The sequence below is a fragment of the Pteropus medius genome, unplaced genomic scaffold (assembly GCF_902729225.1).
Source record: "Pteropus medius unplaced genomic scaffold, Ma_sr-lr_union100, whole genome shotgun sequence".
In the NCBI taxonomy this organism is placed as follows: Eukaryota; Metazoa; Chordata; class Mammalia; order Chiroptera; family Pteropodidae; genus Pteropus; species Pteropus medius.
In genome coordinates, this window is record NW_024354503.1 from 2,366,168 (window position 1) to 2,385,436 (window position 19,269).

General features: G+C 51.7%; 1 protein-coding gene and 1 long non-coding RNA gene across 6 annotated transcripts in view; one reads left to right on the top strand and one right to left on the bottom strand.

Annotated features, from left to right (window-relative positions):
* The first annotated feature begins 384 nt into the window (after positions 1-384).
* Positions 385-19,269, top strand: part of EPHB2 (EPH receptor B2) — a 181,191-nt gene continuing 162,306 nt past the window's right edge. The window contains exon 1 of one of the 5 annotated variants that reach the window (XM_039854665.1): positions 385-611. In XM_039854665.1, the coding sequence (XP_039710599.1) occupies positions 400-611 (212 nt within the window). In that variant the 5' untranslated portion in view covers positions 385-399. The remainder of the gene's footprint in view (positions 612-19,269) is intronic. The other 4 variants (XM_039854662.1, XM_039854663.1, XM_039854660.1 and 1 more) reach the window with 4 other exon arrangements.
* Positions 10,653-18,949, bottom strand: LOC120596211 (uncharacterized). The gene is made up of 3 exons (XR_005651109.1): positions 18,205-18,949; positions 13,744-15,421; positions 10,653-11,403 (listed from the first exon to the last, which is right to left on the bottom strand). It is a non-coding gene; the product is annotated as an uncharacterized LOC120596211 (long non-coding RNA).

The window sequence follows — 19,269 nt, forward strand, 5'->3', positions numbered from 1 at the left end:
CCTTCTTCCGCCCTCCCCCCGGGTCCCCTCTCCCTGCCCCTGTCAGCCGCGCCAGACGCTCTCCGGCTTTGCAGCATTCAATAAAAATTCAGAAACATTTGGGCTGAAATCGCTGCTTTATCTGGAGGAGCCACAGCGCCGGGAGAGACCACTGCTGCGAGGGGGGAGCCCGGTGTCTCCGTCGCCCCGGCACGCAGGGTCTCCGCGCCCCAGCGCCCGCGCTGCCCGCGGGTGCTCCAGCAGACGCAAGCAACCGGAGACCCCCGGGCACGCGCGGTCTGCTGGGGTCCCCGGTGCGCGTGGGGGGCGGCGGTTCCGCCGGGCTCCCCCCGCGCCCACGGCTCAGGTGGGCCATGCCCAGCGCTGGCGGAGCCCGGGTCCCCGTTCTGCCCGGGCTGGATGGCTCATTCTGCTGGCTGCGCTGTGGCGGCGGCTGTGTGTGCGCCGCGCCTCGCCGCTCCCCCTGGCCCCCCGAGCCCGGGGCGCGCGCTCCCGCCCGGGCCGCCCGAGCCCCGCGGCGTCGCGGCCCGAGGCCCCGGGAAGCGCAGCCATGGCCCTGAGGAGGCTGGGGGCCGCGCTGCTGCTGCTGCCGCTGCTCGCCGCCGTGGAAGGTGAGCAGCGAGCGGGCGGGCGGGCGGGCGATGGGGGCGGGGAGTGGCCGGGCACGGGCGGCCGCGGGCGCCCACCTCTGCCCCGCGGCCCGCAAAGTTTGCCCCGGGGCTCGCGCCAGGCGCAGGTGGCCGCGGGGAGGTGTGTCCGGCCGCGCCGGGAGGCGCGGGCCCTGCGGGCGCCCGGGGAGCGGCGGGCGCTGATTGACTGTGCCAGGAGGAGGCGAAGGGACCATCTTGCCGAGGCTTTGTAGCCAGCCGGGCGAGCGCCGCCCAGGGCCCGGGGCTGCCCACGCGTGCTCGCTGTCCCCGGCCCGGGCACCCGCTTCGCGCCCGCCTGGCCTTGCTCGGCATGGGGTGGAGGGGCGCCCGCCCGGGGGCTCAGCGCGCAGTCGGGTCTGGAAAGTTTGGCAGGAAGCAGAGGGAAGGAGGTACCGCGGCTGGCCGAGGTGGGGGCCCCGGGTCTGCGCCCCTGGGGTAGAGTCGGCGCCTCGAAGGACGGAGACTGGCAGAGTGGAAGTGAGTGTGCCGGTCCCCCGCGCCCGTGCATGCCCATCGCCCGCAGCGTACAATGGGGTCCCCTCCCTGCGAGGACTACGGGGGGATGGGTCCGTGGGCATTTCTCCGCTGCGCGGGGTTTCTGGGCACCCCTGCCGGCCACCGCCCAGCTGGCGGCAGAGCTCAGCGTGGCTGCTGGAGCCCCGGGAACTCTCCAGCTGCCGTCAGGGCCAGACCAGATGCTCTTGCCATGTGTTGGCCTTGGCCAGGGTCGCTGGGCCCTCTCCTCATGGTCTCATGTGTTGGTACCACTGGACCCCCAACGAGACAGGGTGCCGCCAGGTCTCCTGGGCCAGGTTGCTCTGGAGGGAAAGTTAGTGGGGTCTGGGCGTGTCCACGAGAAATGGCCGAGAAATGAGTATGAATAATGGCTCTCATGTGTACTGCACTTTACAGTTTTCAAACCGCTTTACAGTTTATGAAGTACTTTGCACTCTATGCAGCTCTCTGTGGTTTACAACGTGCTGCGCAGTTGACAAGGTACTTTAAGATTTACAAAGTGCTTTCCCGCCCACAATTTTGTTGGATTCCCCAAAATAAGTCTTCCCTAGAAGCCAGGTGAGTATGATGAGAGAAACCAAGGCTCAGAAGTCAGTGAGTGATAAATACCGAACCCAGATCTGAGGTCTCTGAAGCCTGGGCTCTGTTCTCTTTGCTGGGTCTTCTTGTCCCTTAAGCGGGTTGACCACTTCCAGGATTCTGCCTCCATGAGCTGAAGCATATGTATACTTATCTCAGGCCACTTTGTGGTTTGAAGCCCCCTTCCTCTCTTGCAGCTCAAAAACAAAACAAAACACCCAAAACCGATCAGACCAGGCCTGGGGGCTGCATTGCAGCCTCTGGGAATAGTGCAATGGATATCGTGCTATTTTTGTGCTATAACTTCAGTTTCTCTCTGAGTAATGAGAGCTTTAGTGACTGTAGATCGGGTGTGTGTGTGTGTGTGTGGTGGGGTGTCCCTGACGGCAGCCACAGTTTTTGGCACAGAGACACCTGTCCTTTAGTTCTTGGAGGTTTTGGAGGCTGCCTGAGGTTTCCCAGGATGGAGCCACTGGGGCTCCGAGGGTACCACAGGGTCCTGGGTGTGGAGGGCAGCCCTTGTCCTGGCTGCTGGCGGGAGCTCCCTGGAATATGGCTGAGGTACCACTTTATTAACTCTGGCTTTGGGGAAATGACTCATGCATTGGCCCGCTATACATTGGGATGTTTACAGTATTATGGGGAGCTTGGCATAAATATTGCTATGTAGGTTGCAGTCAGCGGTGCTGGAGGGGAAGAAAATTGGCCCCTCTTGCGTTGGAAGAGGCCTGGGCGTGTTTTTAATTACCGTAGGATAGATGGAAGGGCCACGTCTGTCCAGCCATAGCCCTGGCAGGGGCTGGTTAGAATCTGGTGGGCTGTGGCTAGGGTAGACCTTGGGCCCTGGACACAGGGCTAGTCAGCTGCTGACATCACAGGAGGGGATGGTTACTCGGGCTGCCATTTGGGGTCAGGGTGGGAAGAGGGCTGCCGTGGACACTCCAAACCTCATTTCAGGCTCTTCCTTTGTGCCGTGGACATTAAGGAGTCTAATCCATTAGGAGTTAACAAGGAGCTGGCCAAATAGATGGGGGCATTGTATGAGGTGGAGGTCAGGCCCTTCTAGTTTCCTCTGAGACCCTGGGCAGCTCCCTTCCCTAGAGGGGCCTCAGTTTCCCAAGGTATAAGATGGTTGAGCTAATCTCTTGGGATTCCATCATATATACCCTGCTTCCCCTCTCTGAGCCTCAGTTTCCTCATCTGTCAAATGAGGGTGATCATAATGCCCGTCCCGCCTGCCTCACATGGGTGCTTGTGAGATTCAGACCAGACAGGGATCAGTAAAGTCCATCTTGAACTGTGTGAGGCCTTTGGGAGGTGGGAGATGGGGATGGATAGTGCTGCTTGTGGCACAAACCTGAAGATACCAAGGTCCTCCTGGGAGCAGAACAGCCTGTGGAAACAGGACTGAAGCTTGGGGTGGTAGGAGGGCAGCCCCTGGGGCTCCCAGTACCCAGAGACACGTGGCCCCCACTCCTTGCCCTTCCCTCTCCTCATACCCTGTCCTGAGCATTACGGTCCTAGGAAATACTCAGCCTTTAGAATTGAGAGGAGAGAGGATGTATGTGTGTTGGAGGTGTCGGGGGGGAACTCCTGGGTTAGGATGGTGAGCTTAGTATCTCCCCTAAACCACGAGACCCCCGTGGGAAACACAAGTCTAGAGCATCTGAAGCGGGGGCTTAGAGAGGGATGGAAGTGCCCTGGGGACACATCCAACAAGAGGAGAAGCCAGTGACAGACCAGCCACTAGATGGAATCCAAAGGTTGAAGTTTAGAGAAAATCAGATCTCTGTGCATTTGTTCATGTAATCTCCAAATATTTCTGGAGCTTCTCTCTGGCTGTTGTGGTGCTGGACCCCGGGGCGGGCAGGGGGGCCCGGAAAAGCTGATAGAGAAAACAGTTGGCAAGATATAAAGTGATAAGTGTGTCCCGGGGTGCTGCCAGGAGGAACCACCTGGGGCAGCGGAGGCGGTTTAGGATGGAAGAGGGTTATTTCCTCTTTTATGGCTTTATCCTTTGCCTCATTTTTTCACTACCCATTCTGCCTGCAATGAAACTTTCTCAGCCACCTGTCACACTAACAGTGTTCTCAAAAGTTAAGGAGGTTGACTTTGGGACTTAGAGGAGGAGGAGAATTTTGCCTGGAAAAAGAAATAGCATGTGTAAAGCGTGGAGGCATAGTGATCGGATACTTACCTGGGTGTATCTGAGGGGGTGGGTGTTGAGGGCAGCAGTGGGGCATGAGGTTGAGAATAGAGGGCAGGGCAGGTCCTGAAGGGCTAGGAGAGAATGCTCAGGAGTTTGGGAGGGCAGTGGGGAGCCATCGAAGGTTCTCGAGTCATTGAAGGACCTGGCCAGATTTGTGTTTGGAAAGATCACTGACTTCCAGTGTGAAGGCTGTTCAGACGAGCAGCACCCGCTCCTGCATCGTAGAGAAAAGGCCAGCTTGTCTGTTCCCTGCTAGACTGTGAGCTCCCTGAGGAAGCTCGTCTGGCTCATTTTTGTGTCCACAGTTGTGGTAAAAGAGCTCAGTTCAAATGCCGCCTCCCCAGAGGCCTTCCCTGATTACCTCATCCACAACAGACCCAGTTCTACCGCTTTCGATCCCACCTGCTTTGTTTTGCTTCGTAACACCAGTTGCCGCCTGATCCATACCAGAGGTTTGTTAGTCTCCTCGTTGTGTGTTTGCCTTGCCCACTAGCCTGTACACTCCAGGGAGGAAGAGGTTTTTACCGGCCATGTTTTCTATAAGGCACTCGGTACCTAGAACTGGGCCCAGTTACGTGAGCACCCAGTAATAAATGACAGAGTCAGCTAAGGAACGTTGAATGAATGAAGGTTGAGTGAACAAATGAGTGAATATATTCTAATGTGTTATGCAGTAAGTATCGGGAGACTGATGTGGAGGGGGATGAGAGGATCACCCAGATGAAGGAAATATTCCTGGAGGGAGAAGCCGAGGGGATGGCTTGCCGTAAAGTTTGGGGGTAATGGGTAGATCAGTGCAGCCGGAACTAAGGATTCAAATGGACCAGCAGCAGCTTTGTGCTGGACAAGTCTCCTTTTTATGGGGGTTAAGAGAGCCTGCTGCCCCCACCCCATATACTTCTTATCTCTCCCACCCCCATCCCAGCCTTCTACTGCGCCCACCTCTGTCCAAGACCCAGCAACCTTCAGTGGGATTAATTTGGAATTGGTTTTCCTTTTAAGTTTGTTTCTTCTGCTTCTCATTTTTAAAGGAGGCTGCTTTCATATATCCCTCTTAGCCAGGAAATCAGGGCTTAGATTTAAAACCCAAATGCTGTAGAATTTAAAGGCAAGTTGTCTTATTCATTCATTCCTCCATCCAATCATATATTTTAAAAGAGTCACTGGGCACCTATTCTACGTCAGGTGCTGGGCGAGAGAAGGGATTTGGCTTCGGTGGGGAATAGGCTCAGCTGACTTCACAAACAGTGTGGGGTAGAAAAGGCACAGCCTTCAGGGGACAATCAGACCTGGGTTCAAATCCCGGTACTGAACACTGTGTGCCCTGGGCAAAGAGCTCAGAGTCCCCGAACTTCCATTTCCTCAGGGGTTCCTGTGGATATCATGGAAAGTGTCAGGCACGTGGCCATGTACATTAGATGCTATTGTTGGTCTCTTGAAGTTGGAGGATCCAGGGATGTGGTTAGCAATGGCAGTGTCCTAATTTGGTCTTCTTTTGGCATTTGGATTGTCCAGGCAACAAATCAGTCCTCAGTGCCTCCTCCAACCCATCCCATGAGGTGGTCTTTCTTGGTGTATCAAGGTTTTGCATCAGCCTCAGAGCCAGAGTCCGGGCAGCTGGGCTGGGCACCTCTGCCTGCCCAGAGCTCACATATTATTTTAGGCTGAAAGTCAAACCCCCACCCTGCACACAGAGAGGCCCCTGCAAGAAGGGGTAGATAGAGCTGGCTGTTGATGGGAGGCCTGGGCTGGGCAAGGCAGGGAAGCTTTGCTCCCTCTAAAAGTAGAGCGGTGAGATCAGGATGGCCTCCAGGCAGAGGTGGGCCTGGCCTGCACCTCTGACCAAGGCCCTGTCCCATGTAGCGGCCTGGCCTGCTTGTCTTGACTTAGCTCAAGATTTGGTAGATCAGAAATGAGGTAGTAGTGGGGTCGGGGGCTTAGGGGTGTGTATTTTTAATACACTCCCCAGGTCTTTCCACTGGGCAGGCAAGTTTGCCCCCAGTAGCCTAAGATAACACACTGGACTCTCGGGAAAGGGAAAGAGAAACCTCAGCAGGGAAACTGGAAAAGACCGAAGTGAAGTGAAATCAATCAGGGTTAGCGCCCACTGGCCTGGGCCGCCTGCCGGCTGGTACACACAGAAAGGCTTGGCTGGGAGAGGGCGGGGCGGGGAGGAATGTTTGTACAGCTCTCAGGGGTGGGGCGGCAGTTGATGGTGACAGCACCTGGAAGCGTCCTGATAGGAATCAGCTCAGTCTGATAAGTCTGCCTTGAAAGGGTTTTAGGGCCTTTTAAAGCGGCTGCCTTCTGAAGGGTAGAAGAGGGGACACCTGTCTCCCTGGCGCCCCTATATCGCCTGGGAGGCTTGCCTAGGCCACCTTAGCTTGGGCCATGCTAGGTGAGCTTCCTGGAGCCATCTGTCGCCCTGCTGCAGCCCCCTAAGTGTAAGGGTGTCCTCAGGGAGGAGACCTTGCCTGCTCTGTGGTGGGCTCTCTGAGCCTGTTTCCTCATCTATAAACTGAAGATACTGCCTGTCTGGCTCGTGGTGAAGATTAGATGAGATGCTGTATACAGTGACTAGCAGAACTACCTGACCCATGGCTGTGCCCAGTATTCATTAGTTGCCATTACTATGAAGTGTCCACATCCTCACTCCTTGCCAGAGTACTTGTTGCTTTCTCTGAAATCCCTCAGCCCTGACCACTTTCATTCTTAGTTCCAAAAGCAGCCTAGCCTGAGGGTTATGAGAAGGGTGTTACTGTGTATCCTTTGGTCAGACTGTTACTGTGTATCCTTTGGCCAGTTTCTTAACGTCTCTGAGCCTCGGTTCCCTAGGCTCAACAATTGTTCCTAGCTCTCGAGATGATGGAATGAATGTGATAGTGAATGTGAGGAATGAATGCATTAATCCGCTAACGTCTAAATTGAGTGTCTGCCTCAAGTGTGGTCGCTGTTACTTCAGTAACTGTTGCCATTACTGCTTCATACCAATGGGAAATTGGATTCAGAGGAGGGGCACATGGGTGCCATTTCTCTAGGGAGATTCTCCAGCTCTCCCCAACCTCTTTCACTCAACTGCAGGGAAAAACCAAAGGTACATAATTAAGTTCTTGTAGATGGTCAAAAGGCCCCTCCAGCCTGCCTTTCTGGGTTCCATCAGGTTTTCCCCAAAGGCCCCTATCTTCACCCAAATTTGGCCTCCCTAGTCCCAGGAGAGGGGCATGAGCCCCTATGGCTATGCCTTCCTTCTTGGCCCTATGCCTGCCAGTTGTAACTTCCATGCCATGATAACAGTAATAGCTATCAATTCTTGTACATTCTATTACGGATGTCGTATGTGTCGTCTCATCCAATTGCCCTAACAGCCCCACTGGATGATTTTATTATGATGCCCATTTTACAGATTAGGAAACCAAAGCTCCTAGAGTGAGTAACCCAAGGACACATAACTAGGGAGGAGGAGGCAGGGATTTGAACTAAGGTCTGAGTGACTCCAAAGCTCATTCTCTTTATTGCTACGCAAGCTACTTCTGGAATGTGCCTCCTGGCTCAGAGGAAGGGCTTGGCTCTGGCAAGGGTCTTCAAGGCAGCCATCCAGCCTCTGACTCCATCAACATCCAGAGCTAATGCAAGCAGGAGGGTTCTGAAACTCACAAACCTGCCATAAAAATGCAATCTCTGTCATAATGATCAGAATAATGTTGTTCTAACTTAGACAAATCATGTGTTAACTCATTTCATTGTAAGGGGCACCTCCACAGAGGGCTGAGGCAATGGAGCAGTCACAGAGGCACAGCTTGTACTTGCAAATCCATTAGCTCATTGGATTTCCACAGCAACTCTGTAAGTGGGCAGGAGCCATGGGGCCCATTTTAGAGATGAGGAAACTGAGGCCTGGGGGGATAACATGATTTTCCCAAGGCCAGTCGTGACACCCAGCTTGAAGCCCAAGGCCAGTCTCAATGGCCCAGAGATCATCAATCCAATTTAAATTCTTAGCCCACATTTAAAAATCAAGAGATTTTACAGAGAAATCCTGTTTCTGGCTTCTCTGAAAAGTCAGACAATCTGGCTTCACTGGGCCCACATTCCCACATGGCCGCAGTTGGCTGGAGCTGAATAGTGGCTGGGTCTTCAGCCAGAACATATGAGCGTCAGGGGTAACTCGCTATCAACCTGTGTCACGTGTTTGTGTTACTCCCCTAACCTCTGTACAATTCGAGTTTGCCTTCTAGATCTGCCCCCATCTCTCTGGGTGAGTACACCGCTTTTTCCTCCTTGGACCTCAGCTGCCTCTTCTATGAAATGTCGGGGTGGGACTCAGTGGTTTTGGACGCTCCTTCCACCTCCAGGATTCAGGGCCCAATGCCAGGCTCTAGGCAGGGGATGGGAGAGCTATAAAAAGTACAGGATTCTGCTCCAGGAAAGTGTATCAGTTATCTACTGCTGCATAACAAGCCAGCCCGAACTATACTGGCTTAAAACAATGATTTATTATTTCTCCTGAATCAGTGGATTGGCTGGGTTTATTCTTCTGCTCCATGTAATGTCATGTGGGGTCACTCATGAGACTGCCCTCAGCTAGGTTGTGCTGGTCCATCATGGGCTCACATATATCTTTGAGGCCCTGGTAGGGATGGTTGAAAGGCCGGGCCCCCTCTCTCACCTCTCAAGATCTCTCACCTGTCAATAATCTAGATTGAACTATTTTCCATGGCAGTTGGCTCCCAAAAAGGTAAAGAGGAAACTGCAAGACTCGAGGCCTAGGCTATAATGTCACAAAACATCATCCTTGCAGCCAGAGCAAGTCACAAAGCCATCTCAGACTCATCCCAGTCTTCCTCATCAGGTTTAGGGAGAGGGAAAATACACAGGGCTTGATTTTCTGTTCGGTCATTATAGGAAAGCCCTATATCTTGCTCAGAGGTTTAATACAAAATTTGAGTATGTGTTGCCCACAGTCTTGAGATGATGCCCAGAGCTCAGTGTCCCCACCCACACCCTTCACCATTTGCACACATTTCCAGGTGCTCTGGGCCAACCTGTGGTTCAAACCCTTAGAGGGAGGAGTGGCTTTGTATTTAGGGATGGGAGGCACTGTTGGTGGCCTTATTTGGAGACATTCTGCCTCGGATACTTTATGGTCTAGTAAAAGGGTTGGGAATAACAGGAAGCCAGAAACCCCATTCCCTTCCTTCTGTTCCGTCCCATCACACCCTAGCATTGGCTTCTAGTGTTATCTGCCTCCCCTGAAGGGGCAGGGACCCTCCCTTTCACCTTATCCTATGCCCAGCACAAGCCTGGCTCATGATAGGCACTAAATAGATGTTTGTGCAATAAAGGAACCTACAAATTAATTAAAAACAGCAGCTTAGTGTCATAGGTATTTAAGACCTGCCATGAGGTTTGAGGCCAGAGGAGGCCCTGTGCTAGCAGGATTGAATCACCCCTCTGAGCCTCAGTTTTCTCATCAGTAAGTTGGGGATCATGATTTCAGAAGGCTGTGCCAAGGAGCAACTGTGTTCTTCATTCAACTAGAAAAGAACTCGTAATGAGGTGACTGTAGTTTGTCACTCCCACCTTGGCCAGGGGCCATTGTAGGAGTAGGAAAGCATTGGAGGAAACTAAAAAGTCTAAAGGCATGGACCAATTGCTGTCACATCTGAGTTTGGACCACAGGTTGGCCCAAGCACATGGAAATTGTGTAAATGTTGAAGGGGGCGAGTGGGAGACACTGAACTCTGGTGAAGACTTTGGGCAATGCAGAGTCAAATTTTATGTGTTAAACCATTGAGCAAGAAATCGGGCTTCTCTTTGCCAAGCCCAATGTCATACAGATAAGAAATCACAGAGTCCTGGCCAGAGACCCCAGAGTTGCAAGCTGGCCTGGGCTGTGAACGAGTGGGGTGATCTGGGTGTTAGCAGCGCCCCTGGGAGAGCTCGTGTCCTGTCTAAAGAAGGCAGGTGCTGACCCCCTCCTAACCATGTTGCCATGCTAGGATGCCAGATCTTCTCTTTTGCAAAGTTATGATATTTATGGGAAAACTGATTTTTTAATTTTTATTCAACTTATTCTAACATACAGTCCTGGCCAATCCAAACCATGTTTGCCAGCTAGATTTGGCTCACTGGCTGGCAGCTTACAAACTCTAGTTTAGATGTTTGGTAGAGAGAGGTAGCAAGAATATTGTTATCTCCGTTTTACACATGGGTTATTTGCTGTTCAGAGAGCTGAGCTGAGTGACTGATCCAAGGTCACACAGCTGGTAGGCAGTGAAAGTGTTAGAAATGCCTCCTAACCTTGAATCAGAGAGTCTCTTGTCCCATAACTTCCCTCCATGGTTTCTGTTTCCTGCCTTTCAGAACAACCCAAGAACATAAGCTCCCTCTTGTAGGCGTCTGCCATGTTTGAGGGTAGCATTGGTGGAATGGAGAGCACAGGGTCCTAGAGCAGAACCATACCAGGTTGGCTCTCTGGCTCTGCCGCTTACACAGCATGACCTTGGCCCTTTTAATTTACCTCTTTGACCATCAGTTTCTTCCACTGTAAAATGGGGTTAGGAAAGGCTTCCTAGAAGAAGCTTCCTAAGGTGATTGTTTAGGAATAGCCAGGCGAAGAAGTGGCAAGGCAAGCATTCCAGGCAGCAAGACAGCATCCCAAACGGGAGGCCTGCGAATGTGCAGTTTATTTGGGGAGCTGGAAAGAGTCCTGTGTGGCTGAGAACAGGGCATGCCAAGCACTGGGGTGGGGTGCAAGCTGCCTGGCCCCAGCAGGAAGAGAGCGTGGGGTCAACATTCCCATTATGGCAACGACATATGTCCACAGCACCAACTTGTCACTTGGCCTGAGTCCATGGGAAGCCGGAAGGACAAAAAGCATCTGAAACGTGTAAGTGAGGAGAAAGCGGCTTAGCGCACAGTGGGATGCGTCCCGCCTGAATGGGGCTTCTCCGCCTCTCATGGGGAGGCAGAGCCTGGGAACAGCCTCAGCCAGAGCCTGCAGGGCCTTTCTGGAACCCACGAAAGGCTGTGGCCCAGGGAGTCCGTTCGAGTCAGAGCCCAAGCCCGTACATCCTCTTGCTTGTCCCCGTCAGTGTCAGCTGTCACTCCCCATGGCCTCAGATGGCAGCTCCTGCAGCTCTCGAGAGAACAGTCGAAAGGGCTCCCGAGCTGCCAAGGAGGCTCTGACGCTGGGTGTCCTCAAGCCAGCCCGGAAGCCCAGCCAAGCCAGCAAAGCTCGGGACTCCCTTCTGACTGGCCCCTTCTGGAGTTGAAAGGGTTCTGATGCCTCTTTGGCCTGGGTCCAGAGACACAGAAAAAATGGGAGACACTGCGGGGAGATCCAGGATTTTGGAGACGGGCAGACTGTGTCCACATCCTTGCTCCTCCACTGGCTAGCTGTGTCGCCTTGGATGAGTCTTCTCACCCTCCTCAGCCTTGGTTTCTCATCTGTAAAACGTGGGTAATATCATTTTGATTGTCGTTTGGGGAATTAAAAGAGATAATGTGTGAAAAGCAGGTGTTTACAGAAACTCTCCTAGCCTCAGTTTCTCAGCTGTTCAATGAGAATAGTCATCATAGTAGTAATAATATTCACAGTAGCAACTAGCATTTATTGAGGGCTTGCTAGCGACCGGGCACTGAGTTTAGGGCTTATAATTACTTGTACCCTCTAGATTAAAAAATTAAGGTTTAGAGAAGAGAAATAATTTGCCCACTTATTCAGCCAGTAATGGTGAAGCTGGAATTCAAACTCAGGCAGCCCGACTTCAAGATAGATCAACAAAGAGCTGATGTCTTTTCTCCTTTTTCAGTATTTCAAACATACAAAAAAGTTGAAAGTATAGTAAGATAAACACCCATATAGCCTTCACCTAGATTCAACAATTGTGAACATTTTTGCCACATTGTTCCTCCTCTTTGTGTGGTATGTGTGTATATATGTTTATTTCTTGTGTGTATGTATATGTGTGTACGTATATGCATATTTTTTCTCAAACATTTGAACATAAGTTACAGACATGGGCGAAGAATTAACGTTTACTGAGATCCATGTAGGTCTAAGGCCCACTTTCTTAAGCACTATTTTAGATTACTTTGCACACAATAGGACCTGAATTTTTTTGTCAGCAATTGGGAAGAATGATAGGTATTACCTACAGCTGACCAACCATTCCCCTTATGTTACCTCATTCAATCCTTGCTGTGGCCTAAGAGGGGACTATTAGTGGCTTCTTCATTTTCAGAAAAGGAAGAAAGACTCAGAGGTTAAGTAACTTACAGCAAAATGGGAGCTTGGGGTTTATACCTGTGTCTGCTTGACAACAAAGCCTGTCCCACAAAACTCTGGGAGTCCCCACTTTTCTCCCCTCCAGGTTTGCCCCTACTGTAGCCACCAGATCACAAGCCGGGGCAGCAGACAGCAACTTCACTCGCTGTCGCAGATGGACATGGCCTTTTCTCTCTATAAATCGAGGGAGAATTATGGAGGCTGCTGGACTTGAGAAAACAGGGGACTGGCCCCAGGTCCACGGTTAACCAGGTAGTTATGAAGACTCAGGCCTTTGGACTTCTAGAATCCACCATACTGTTTCCTGCTGCCCCTTGCCTGGGTATCTTTCTCACTTTCTCTAATTCCCACTGCTGCTTATTAAGAGTGTCGTCTCCTGTTTAGAGCCTTCCCTGACCTCTCTCTCTGGTCCTACCCCTATGAGTGCAGTGTTGCACCTTCTAACCTCAGTGGCACCTTGTGTGTACCTCTTTTAGCTTGCCCAGGTGAGACTATATTGTGCACTGTGTCCGCATGTCTGGTTACCCTGAACCATACCGGGAGACCCTTGACCATGCTGGTTGGATAGTGCACAGTTGGATAGGTGGGTAGCAACTGAGTAGTTGGATAATTTGAGTGAATGGTTGGATGGATGGATAGATGACAGATAGATAATATTAGATTAGATTTCATGGAGATTGCATGGATGGATGGCAGGATGGTTGCATGTTTTAGATAGTTGGGTGGATAAATGGGTGGAAGAATGAACAAACGCCAAAAAAACCAGAGCGCATTTTTCGTCCTCTGATTCCCTTTGGTATCTAAACTGTGGAATTTCCTTATTCTCCACTTTCTGGACTTAGAGCTAGTGAACAGCACAATCTCCAGGTTTGGAGAAACTTTCTGAGCCATTAACTGTGGATTTGCCAAAGTTTCTGCACTGAGGCGTTCTCGAGAAGCTGGCCCCCAAAATGAATTTCTGTTTAGTAAATCCTATTTTCCATGGACTTGGCTCACACTTTTGGAGATATGTTCCTGCTGTCAGGGGCTGGTGCTCTTGGAGACTGGTGACAGGTGGGAGAAGAGCTGGAACTCCCCTGGGCATCAGCTGCCCTGAGCTTCCACTCACTCAACCTTGAGAGCAGGCTGATGCTGGCCAGGAGCACAGGAGCTTGGAGCCAAGGGGAACAGATTTGGCATCTGGTCCCAGAAGCCTCAGCTACCAGTGGGATACTATGCTGCTAGGCCTCTGGGATAGCGTGCTCAGTTTCCTTTAGACTTACCCGTTTCCATTCATCTGTCCATACGCCCTTACTTCCTTCTCATAATCCCGCCCTCTTTTCATCCATCCATTCATCCATCCATCCATCCATCCATCCATCATCCATTCACTCATCTGTCTGTCCATTCAACAATCATTTATGAAAGTCTCCAGGATGCTGGAAGACAGAGAGGAATTAAACGGAGTTGACATTCTGATGTGAAAATGTTACAATGGAGGGATAGGCAAGTCCTCTTACCCCTTCCTCCTTTTCCGTCTCTTCTTTCCTTTCTCCTTCTTTTTCTTCTCTTCTTCCGTCATCAACATCATCGTAGCAGCTTTTCACCACTGAGTTTCTATTACGTGGTAGGCACCATTTATTCCCCTCAACAACCCTGCATAATAGTTAATAGCACTCATTTTGCACATAAAAAAGTAGGTTCAGAGATGTTTGGTGATGTGATTAATACATACTTGTGTGTAAGATGGAACATGTTGAGTGCAAAGGGCTGGAGAAGGCATATTTGGCTAGGTAGGGTCTTTGACACACAGTGGATGGAACGAAGTGCATTCTTAGCAGAGAGAACAGCCTGAGCAAAGGTCTGGAGGCTGGAAAAGGACGTTTGTAGAAGCCACAGTGAATGAAAGAGAAATGGGAGAGGAGGCTGGCAGAGGGAGTTTGATCCTGTAAGAGAAGCCTTGAATGACAAGCTACAGTGTTTGGACTTGATGCTGGAGGCAGTTGAGAGCCACTGAAAGAAATCAAAAGCAAGGAAGAGTTCGAGAAGCTGGCTATGGAGGCTGGCATTGGGGGAAGGACTAAGAGCAGGGAGAGGCAGGCTGGAGATTGGGAGGAGCTGTGAGAGTCTGGCCTTGATTAAGCCAGACCCTAGATGCAGGCTAGTCTTGCTCAGCTCAGGGGCCAGGATGTAGCAGATATACTGGGAGGGTAGATAGAGGGGTGGGGACCATGGCAGAATAAACATGTCAGGGGAGGGCAACTGCCTGGCCCCCTTCTCCCTTCACTGAAGCCCTCAGGATCCTGTCCCACCCCACCCACTTCATCCCTTGGTACTCAGCTTCTCTGTAGAACCAGAACAACCCAAGCAGCACCAGGAGCCATCCCTCGATACACAATACTACACTGGACATGTAGGGAAACAGAGGCCCAGAACTTCAGTTTACCCTTCTGTAAGAACATATGCTTCATAAAGGCAGAGATTTTTGTCTCTTGTTTATAAGTGTCCAGCATGGTGCCTGGGACATAGTAGGTGCTCAATAAGGAATGAATGAATGAATGAAGAATAGCCATCATTTAAGGGTGTGCCAGTCACTGCACAAAGCCCTTGACATGCAAAATCCTGCTTAATCCACAAAATAACCCTGCGAAGTAAGTATGATTATCCCCACCTTGCAGATGAGGAAACTGAGGCTCGGAGAGGTTACATATGATTTGCCCATGGCCATGAGGTTCCCGGGCGGTAGAGCTGGGATTGCGACGCTGCCGGCTGCCCTATTCTCTCGATTCCCCTTCCCCGGATCCCAGTTTTCCCATCTGGAAAGCTCCAGGACCGGACTCTGACCTTCCCAGGGTCCTTGCACATGGACCTCTCACACCGAGAGGACCCTCCCACAGCTGACAACTCTAGATTGTCCTGCTACTTGTGACCAACCCCATCCTGAAGGGAAAAGACCTGGAGATTTTTCAACATTTGCTTCTCCTCCTGGGACTGTAGAGGGACCGTAGCACCTGCACCTCCGGGGTTTCCACCAGCTTCCCGAAGGGCCCCACGCTGGTCTCCAGACAGATCTGCCTGGATGGCAGCACCCGGTGGCCTTTGGGGGGGTGCGTTTTCTCCATGCCTTGATGGCGTCGGTCCCAAGGTGCGAGGCTCCAGCTGCATGCGGCGGGCCAGGCTGCTGCTCTGTCTGGAGCACTGTGCGGAGAAACAAACACAGCTGTGTTTATTCCAGAAATTACACATCCTGATAATCTGCTCACTCGGGGTAATGCCTCCCAGTTAGGATCACAGGGGGAGTCTTGCTGAGTTTCTTGGATTTCTGGGTGGATTTTAATTCTCCGTGACAACTGTGCTGTTGAGCAGACCTTGGCCAGCGAGTAGACCTCAGCCAGTGGGCACTCAAAGGCCTTTGGAAATGCTGAGTTCTGAGGGTATGGGTGATCTTACCTGGGCATGAGATGCTAGGAGGAGAGGACCTTTTGCCTTGAAATCTCCAAACTGGGAGACTCGAGCCTGACACTTCCCAACCCTGGCCACAATGGGACAGAGACACGTGGACCTATATGAGGAGAACTTGACCTGGGCTTTTGAATCCAATTATATTGTTTTTCTAAAACATCTCCATGATTTCCTATTGCTTTCAAGATAAAGACCCACCCTTCCCATGGCCCAGAGGCCCTGCGTGCTGTGGCTGCAGCCCACTCTGTGGCTCATCTCCATCACCCACCTCGGTCTGCCAGTTCTAGCCAGTCTGGCCTTTCAATCCCTCACACTCCCCAGGCTTCGCCCACCGCAGGGACTTCATACTGGCTGGTCCCTTGCTCATCACCTGGTTAATCTCACCCATTCTCCCATTTTTCAGGGAAGGTTTTCCTGAGCTCCTGATAGCTTCACAGGACAATCTTTTGCAGCATTTGTCAAAGTCGTAATTTCAAAATAATTAGTGTTTCTTTGGTCACCGATCTCTCCTTCCCTCCTCCCTCCCCGCCCAACTCTCTCCCTCCTTTTTCCCCCTTTCTCTCTGTCTCTCTCCCTCTCCTACAATACGGTAAATTCCACAGCAGGAACCATGATTGAATTGCTTTATCACTAAATTCTCTGAGCTTAGCATAGTGCCTGGCCCATAGTAAGTACTCAATAAATATGTATTGATTGAAGGAATAAACGAATGAATGAAAGAATGAATGAATGAACGAATGAACGATTCTCAGGATAAGTGAAAGGAGGATACACTTCTGTTTGTTCTTTTGGGTGACAGTTGGCAGAGTGCTGTGACATCCGTCATCTCCCTTTAATTGAACAGACTGGTATTGAAGTCTGCAGGGGCTTGGCACAGGGCCAGGCCCCAGGGTGAGGGTGGGGGTGGGGGATCCGAAGTGAGTCAGGCATCATGGGCCTTGCCTTCAGGAGCTCGCACACTAGACATGCACAGCCCCCTGGGATTGCTCTTCTCCTTGACGGACAGATGAGGATTTTCACACTCAGAGAGGGGAAGCGGCTTAGAGGGGCCACATAGTGGATAAGTGGGGATGGATATCCACTCAGATCCAGTGGGCATCAAGTCTGCTGACCCTCCCCCTACTTTTCTCTGGCATTCAGATGGGTGATGCAAGAGGGTCCCTGGCCTCTAGGGTCTGCAGCCTGGTGCCTTGATATCCAAGCCTCTTACCTATGTGATTGCGGACAAGTTACAGTGGGCAAGGTGGACTGTCCTGCTCCATGGAGCTTTCCTTTCAGTGGGCAAAACTAGAAATATGACCTAGTGAGCAGGTCAGGCAGTGATGGTGCCAAGAAGCAAACGAGAGCAGAGAAAGGGGGATCGGAGGGCCAGCTGGAGGGGAGCAGTCAGGAACAGTATTTCAGCAGAGGGGATGTTTGAGTTGAGGCCTGAATGAAGACGGGGAGGGAGTCCTGGGGGAGGGAGTTCCAGGCAGAGGGAAAAGTCAGGGCAAAAGCCCTGAGGCGGGAATGTGTGAGGGGGCCCATGCAGCTGTAGCAGGAAGGCAGGGGGAAGGTGGGAGGAGATAACCTCAGAGGGGTGGGGCCACGGTCTGCACTTGGCTTCCACCTTGAGTGAGATGGGAGTGGTGGAGGGTTTTGAGGCATGACAGGATCAGACTTGTATTCAGAAAGCACCTCTCTGACTGCCGTGGGGGCATGGGCGAAGCAGGGGACAGGGAGGAGCCTCCGCAGAGTCCAGGAGGGAGACGGTGGTGGTGGGACCGAGGTGGCTGCGGCGGTTGATAGCTGGCCCTGGTTTTGCTCTCTGATCTCCTGGTTCATTCAGTTTGGGGGTGGGGGGTGAAGAGGAAGCACCATGTATTTTTTCTCCCCCAACCTTTCACCCCACCATCCACTCCAAGAGGCTCTATTGGCGTTTGTGATGTAGTAGCACCTATCTTTTTGTATCAAACATAAATTAATAATTTATTAACAATTCAATCTCCTGGCCACTGTGTCAGGGACTCTAGCACGTGCTGGACTGTTCTGGGGGGCTAGAGGGCAGAGGGGCAGGGAAGAGCCTGGTCTGGGTCCAGTTCTAACTTGGTCATGACTCACCAGGTGACTTTACACAAGTCCCTTTCTCTCTGAGCCATGATTCATCTATCTGTAGAATGAGAGGATGAGACTTGGCACCTTCTGCCCTGGTTTACATAACCTCACGGCCAGCATCCTTGGACCTGCACACATTAAGCTCCTGCTGTGTGTTGGGATCCTTAGAGTAATATGGAGAGGACTAAACCTTTTTGTTAGAGTCTCAGAAGACTGGGTTAAACAGAAGACACGTGTTGGGCCCTAGATAATTAAATAAAGCCGGGCTGGGGCTGCAGTGCGGGGCAGCTGAGCAAGGGGCCCTCCAACCATGCCTGCTTGGTTGAGTTCTGGTGCCAGCTCCTACTAGGTGGGACCATGGATAACTTCACTTCTTGGAGCCCCAGCTTCCTTATCTGTAAAATGGGGATAATAATAGTCCTTACCTTATTAGGTTGTGACACATAGTAAGTGTTCAATAAGTGATCATCATCATTGTGTAGAGAGCAGGGCACAGAATCCAGAGCTGGGAGTGCCTTTGTCCAGGCTGTTCCCTGATCCAGTCCACACCCAGGGAGAATTTGTCTTTTCCTGGTTCCAGCAGTCCTTAGGGCTCCCTGTTGGATCTCAGGCAGAGCCTGGCAGCAGTGGCCCCAGGAGACAGCGCCCTGTAGAGGAAAGGGCTCTGCTGCAGGGTCAGATAGACCATTCGCGGCTGTGACCTCAGACTGGGGGACACAGCCTCTCTGAGCTCCAGGGGTGATGAGCTTCCCCATTTGTGCAGAGGGGATAATAAGAAGCCCTACCTCCCAGAGTTGCTAGGAGGATGAAATAAGAACCCATTTGGAAGGGGTTCAGAGGGTGGGGCTCAGTGAATTCTGGCTCTCTTCTGCCCAGATGTGTGGGCCGGCTGCCACCCAGGAGCTGGGGCTAAGAGCTGCAGGGGCCTAGGGAAGGTGAAGGGGGCATTGAGAAGGTGGTGGTGCAGATGCCTGGAGGTGGGAGGCAGGAGGATTCAAGGTAGGGCTTGGGAGAGGGGCAGAGGGTGTCTCTAAACACTTCTCTTTAATTTTTGAGAAAACCTTTCCCCATATTCATACGAGTATTTTTTTAAATGCCATCTTGAAACAAAAAGTCCATTTTCATATGACCTCATTTCATTCAACACCCCCAACACACACACACACACACACACACACACACACACACACACACACACACACACACAAGACTAGATTGTAAAGCTTCCTTTTGTGCCTCTGCTAGAGGGTTCTTTTGCATAGAGGTAAATATTTAGGGATCTCTTTTTATTTTCCGACTTGCAATTGGAGGCCCTTTGGTGGTCTTTAACAATAGCTGACACTGCAGTGGCTCCTCCCGCAGTTGGGTCTCTATGATCCAACACCTGGAGGCAGGACCACACCATCTTCCTGTTTTTACCAGCGGCATCTGGCCCAGGACCTGGCACATTACACACTCAAACTTAGTCAATGTCAGTTGGATACAGATGA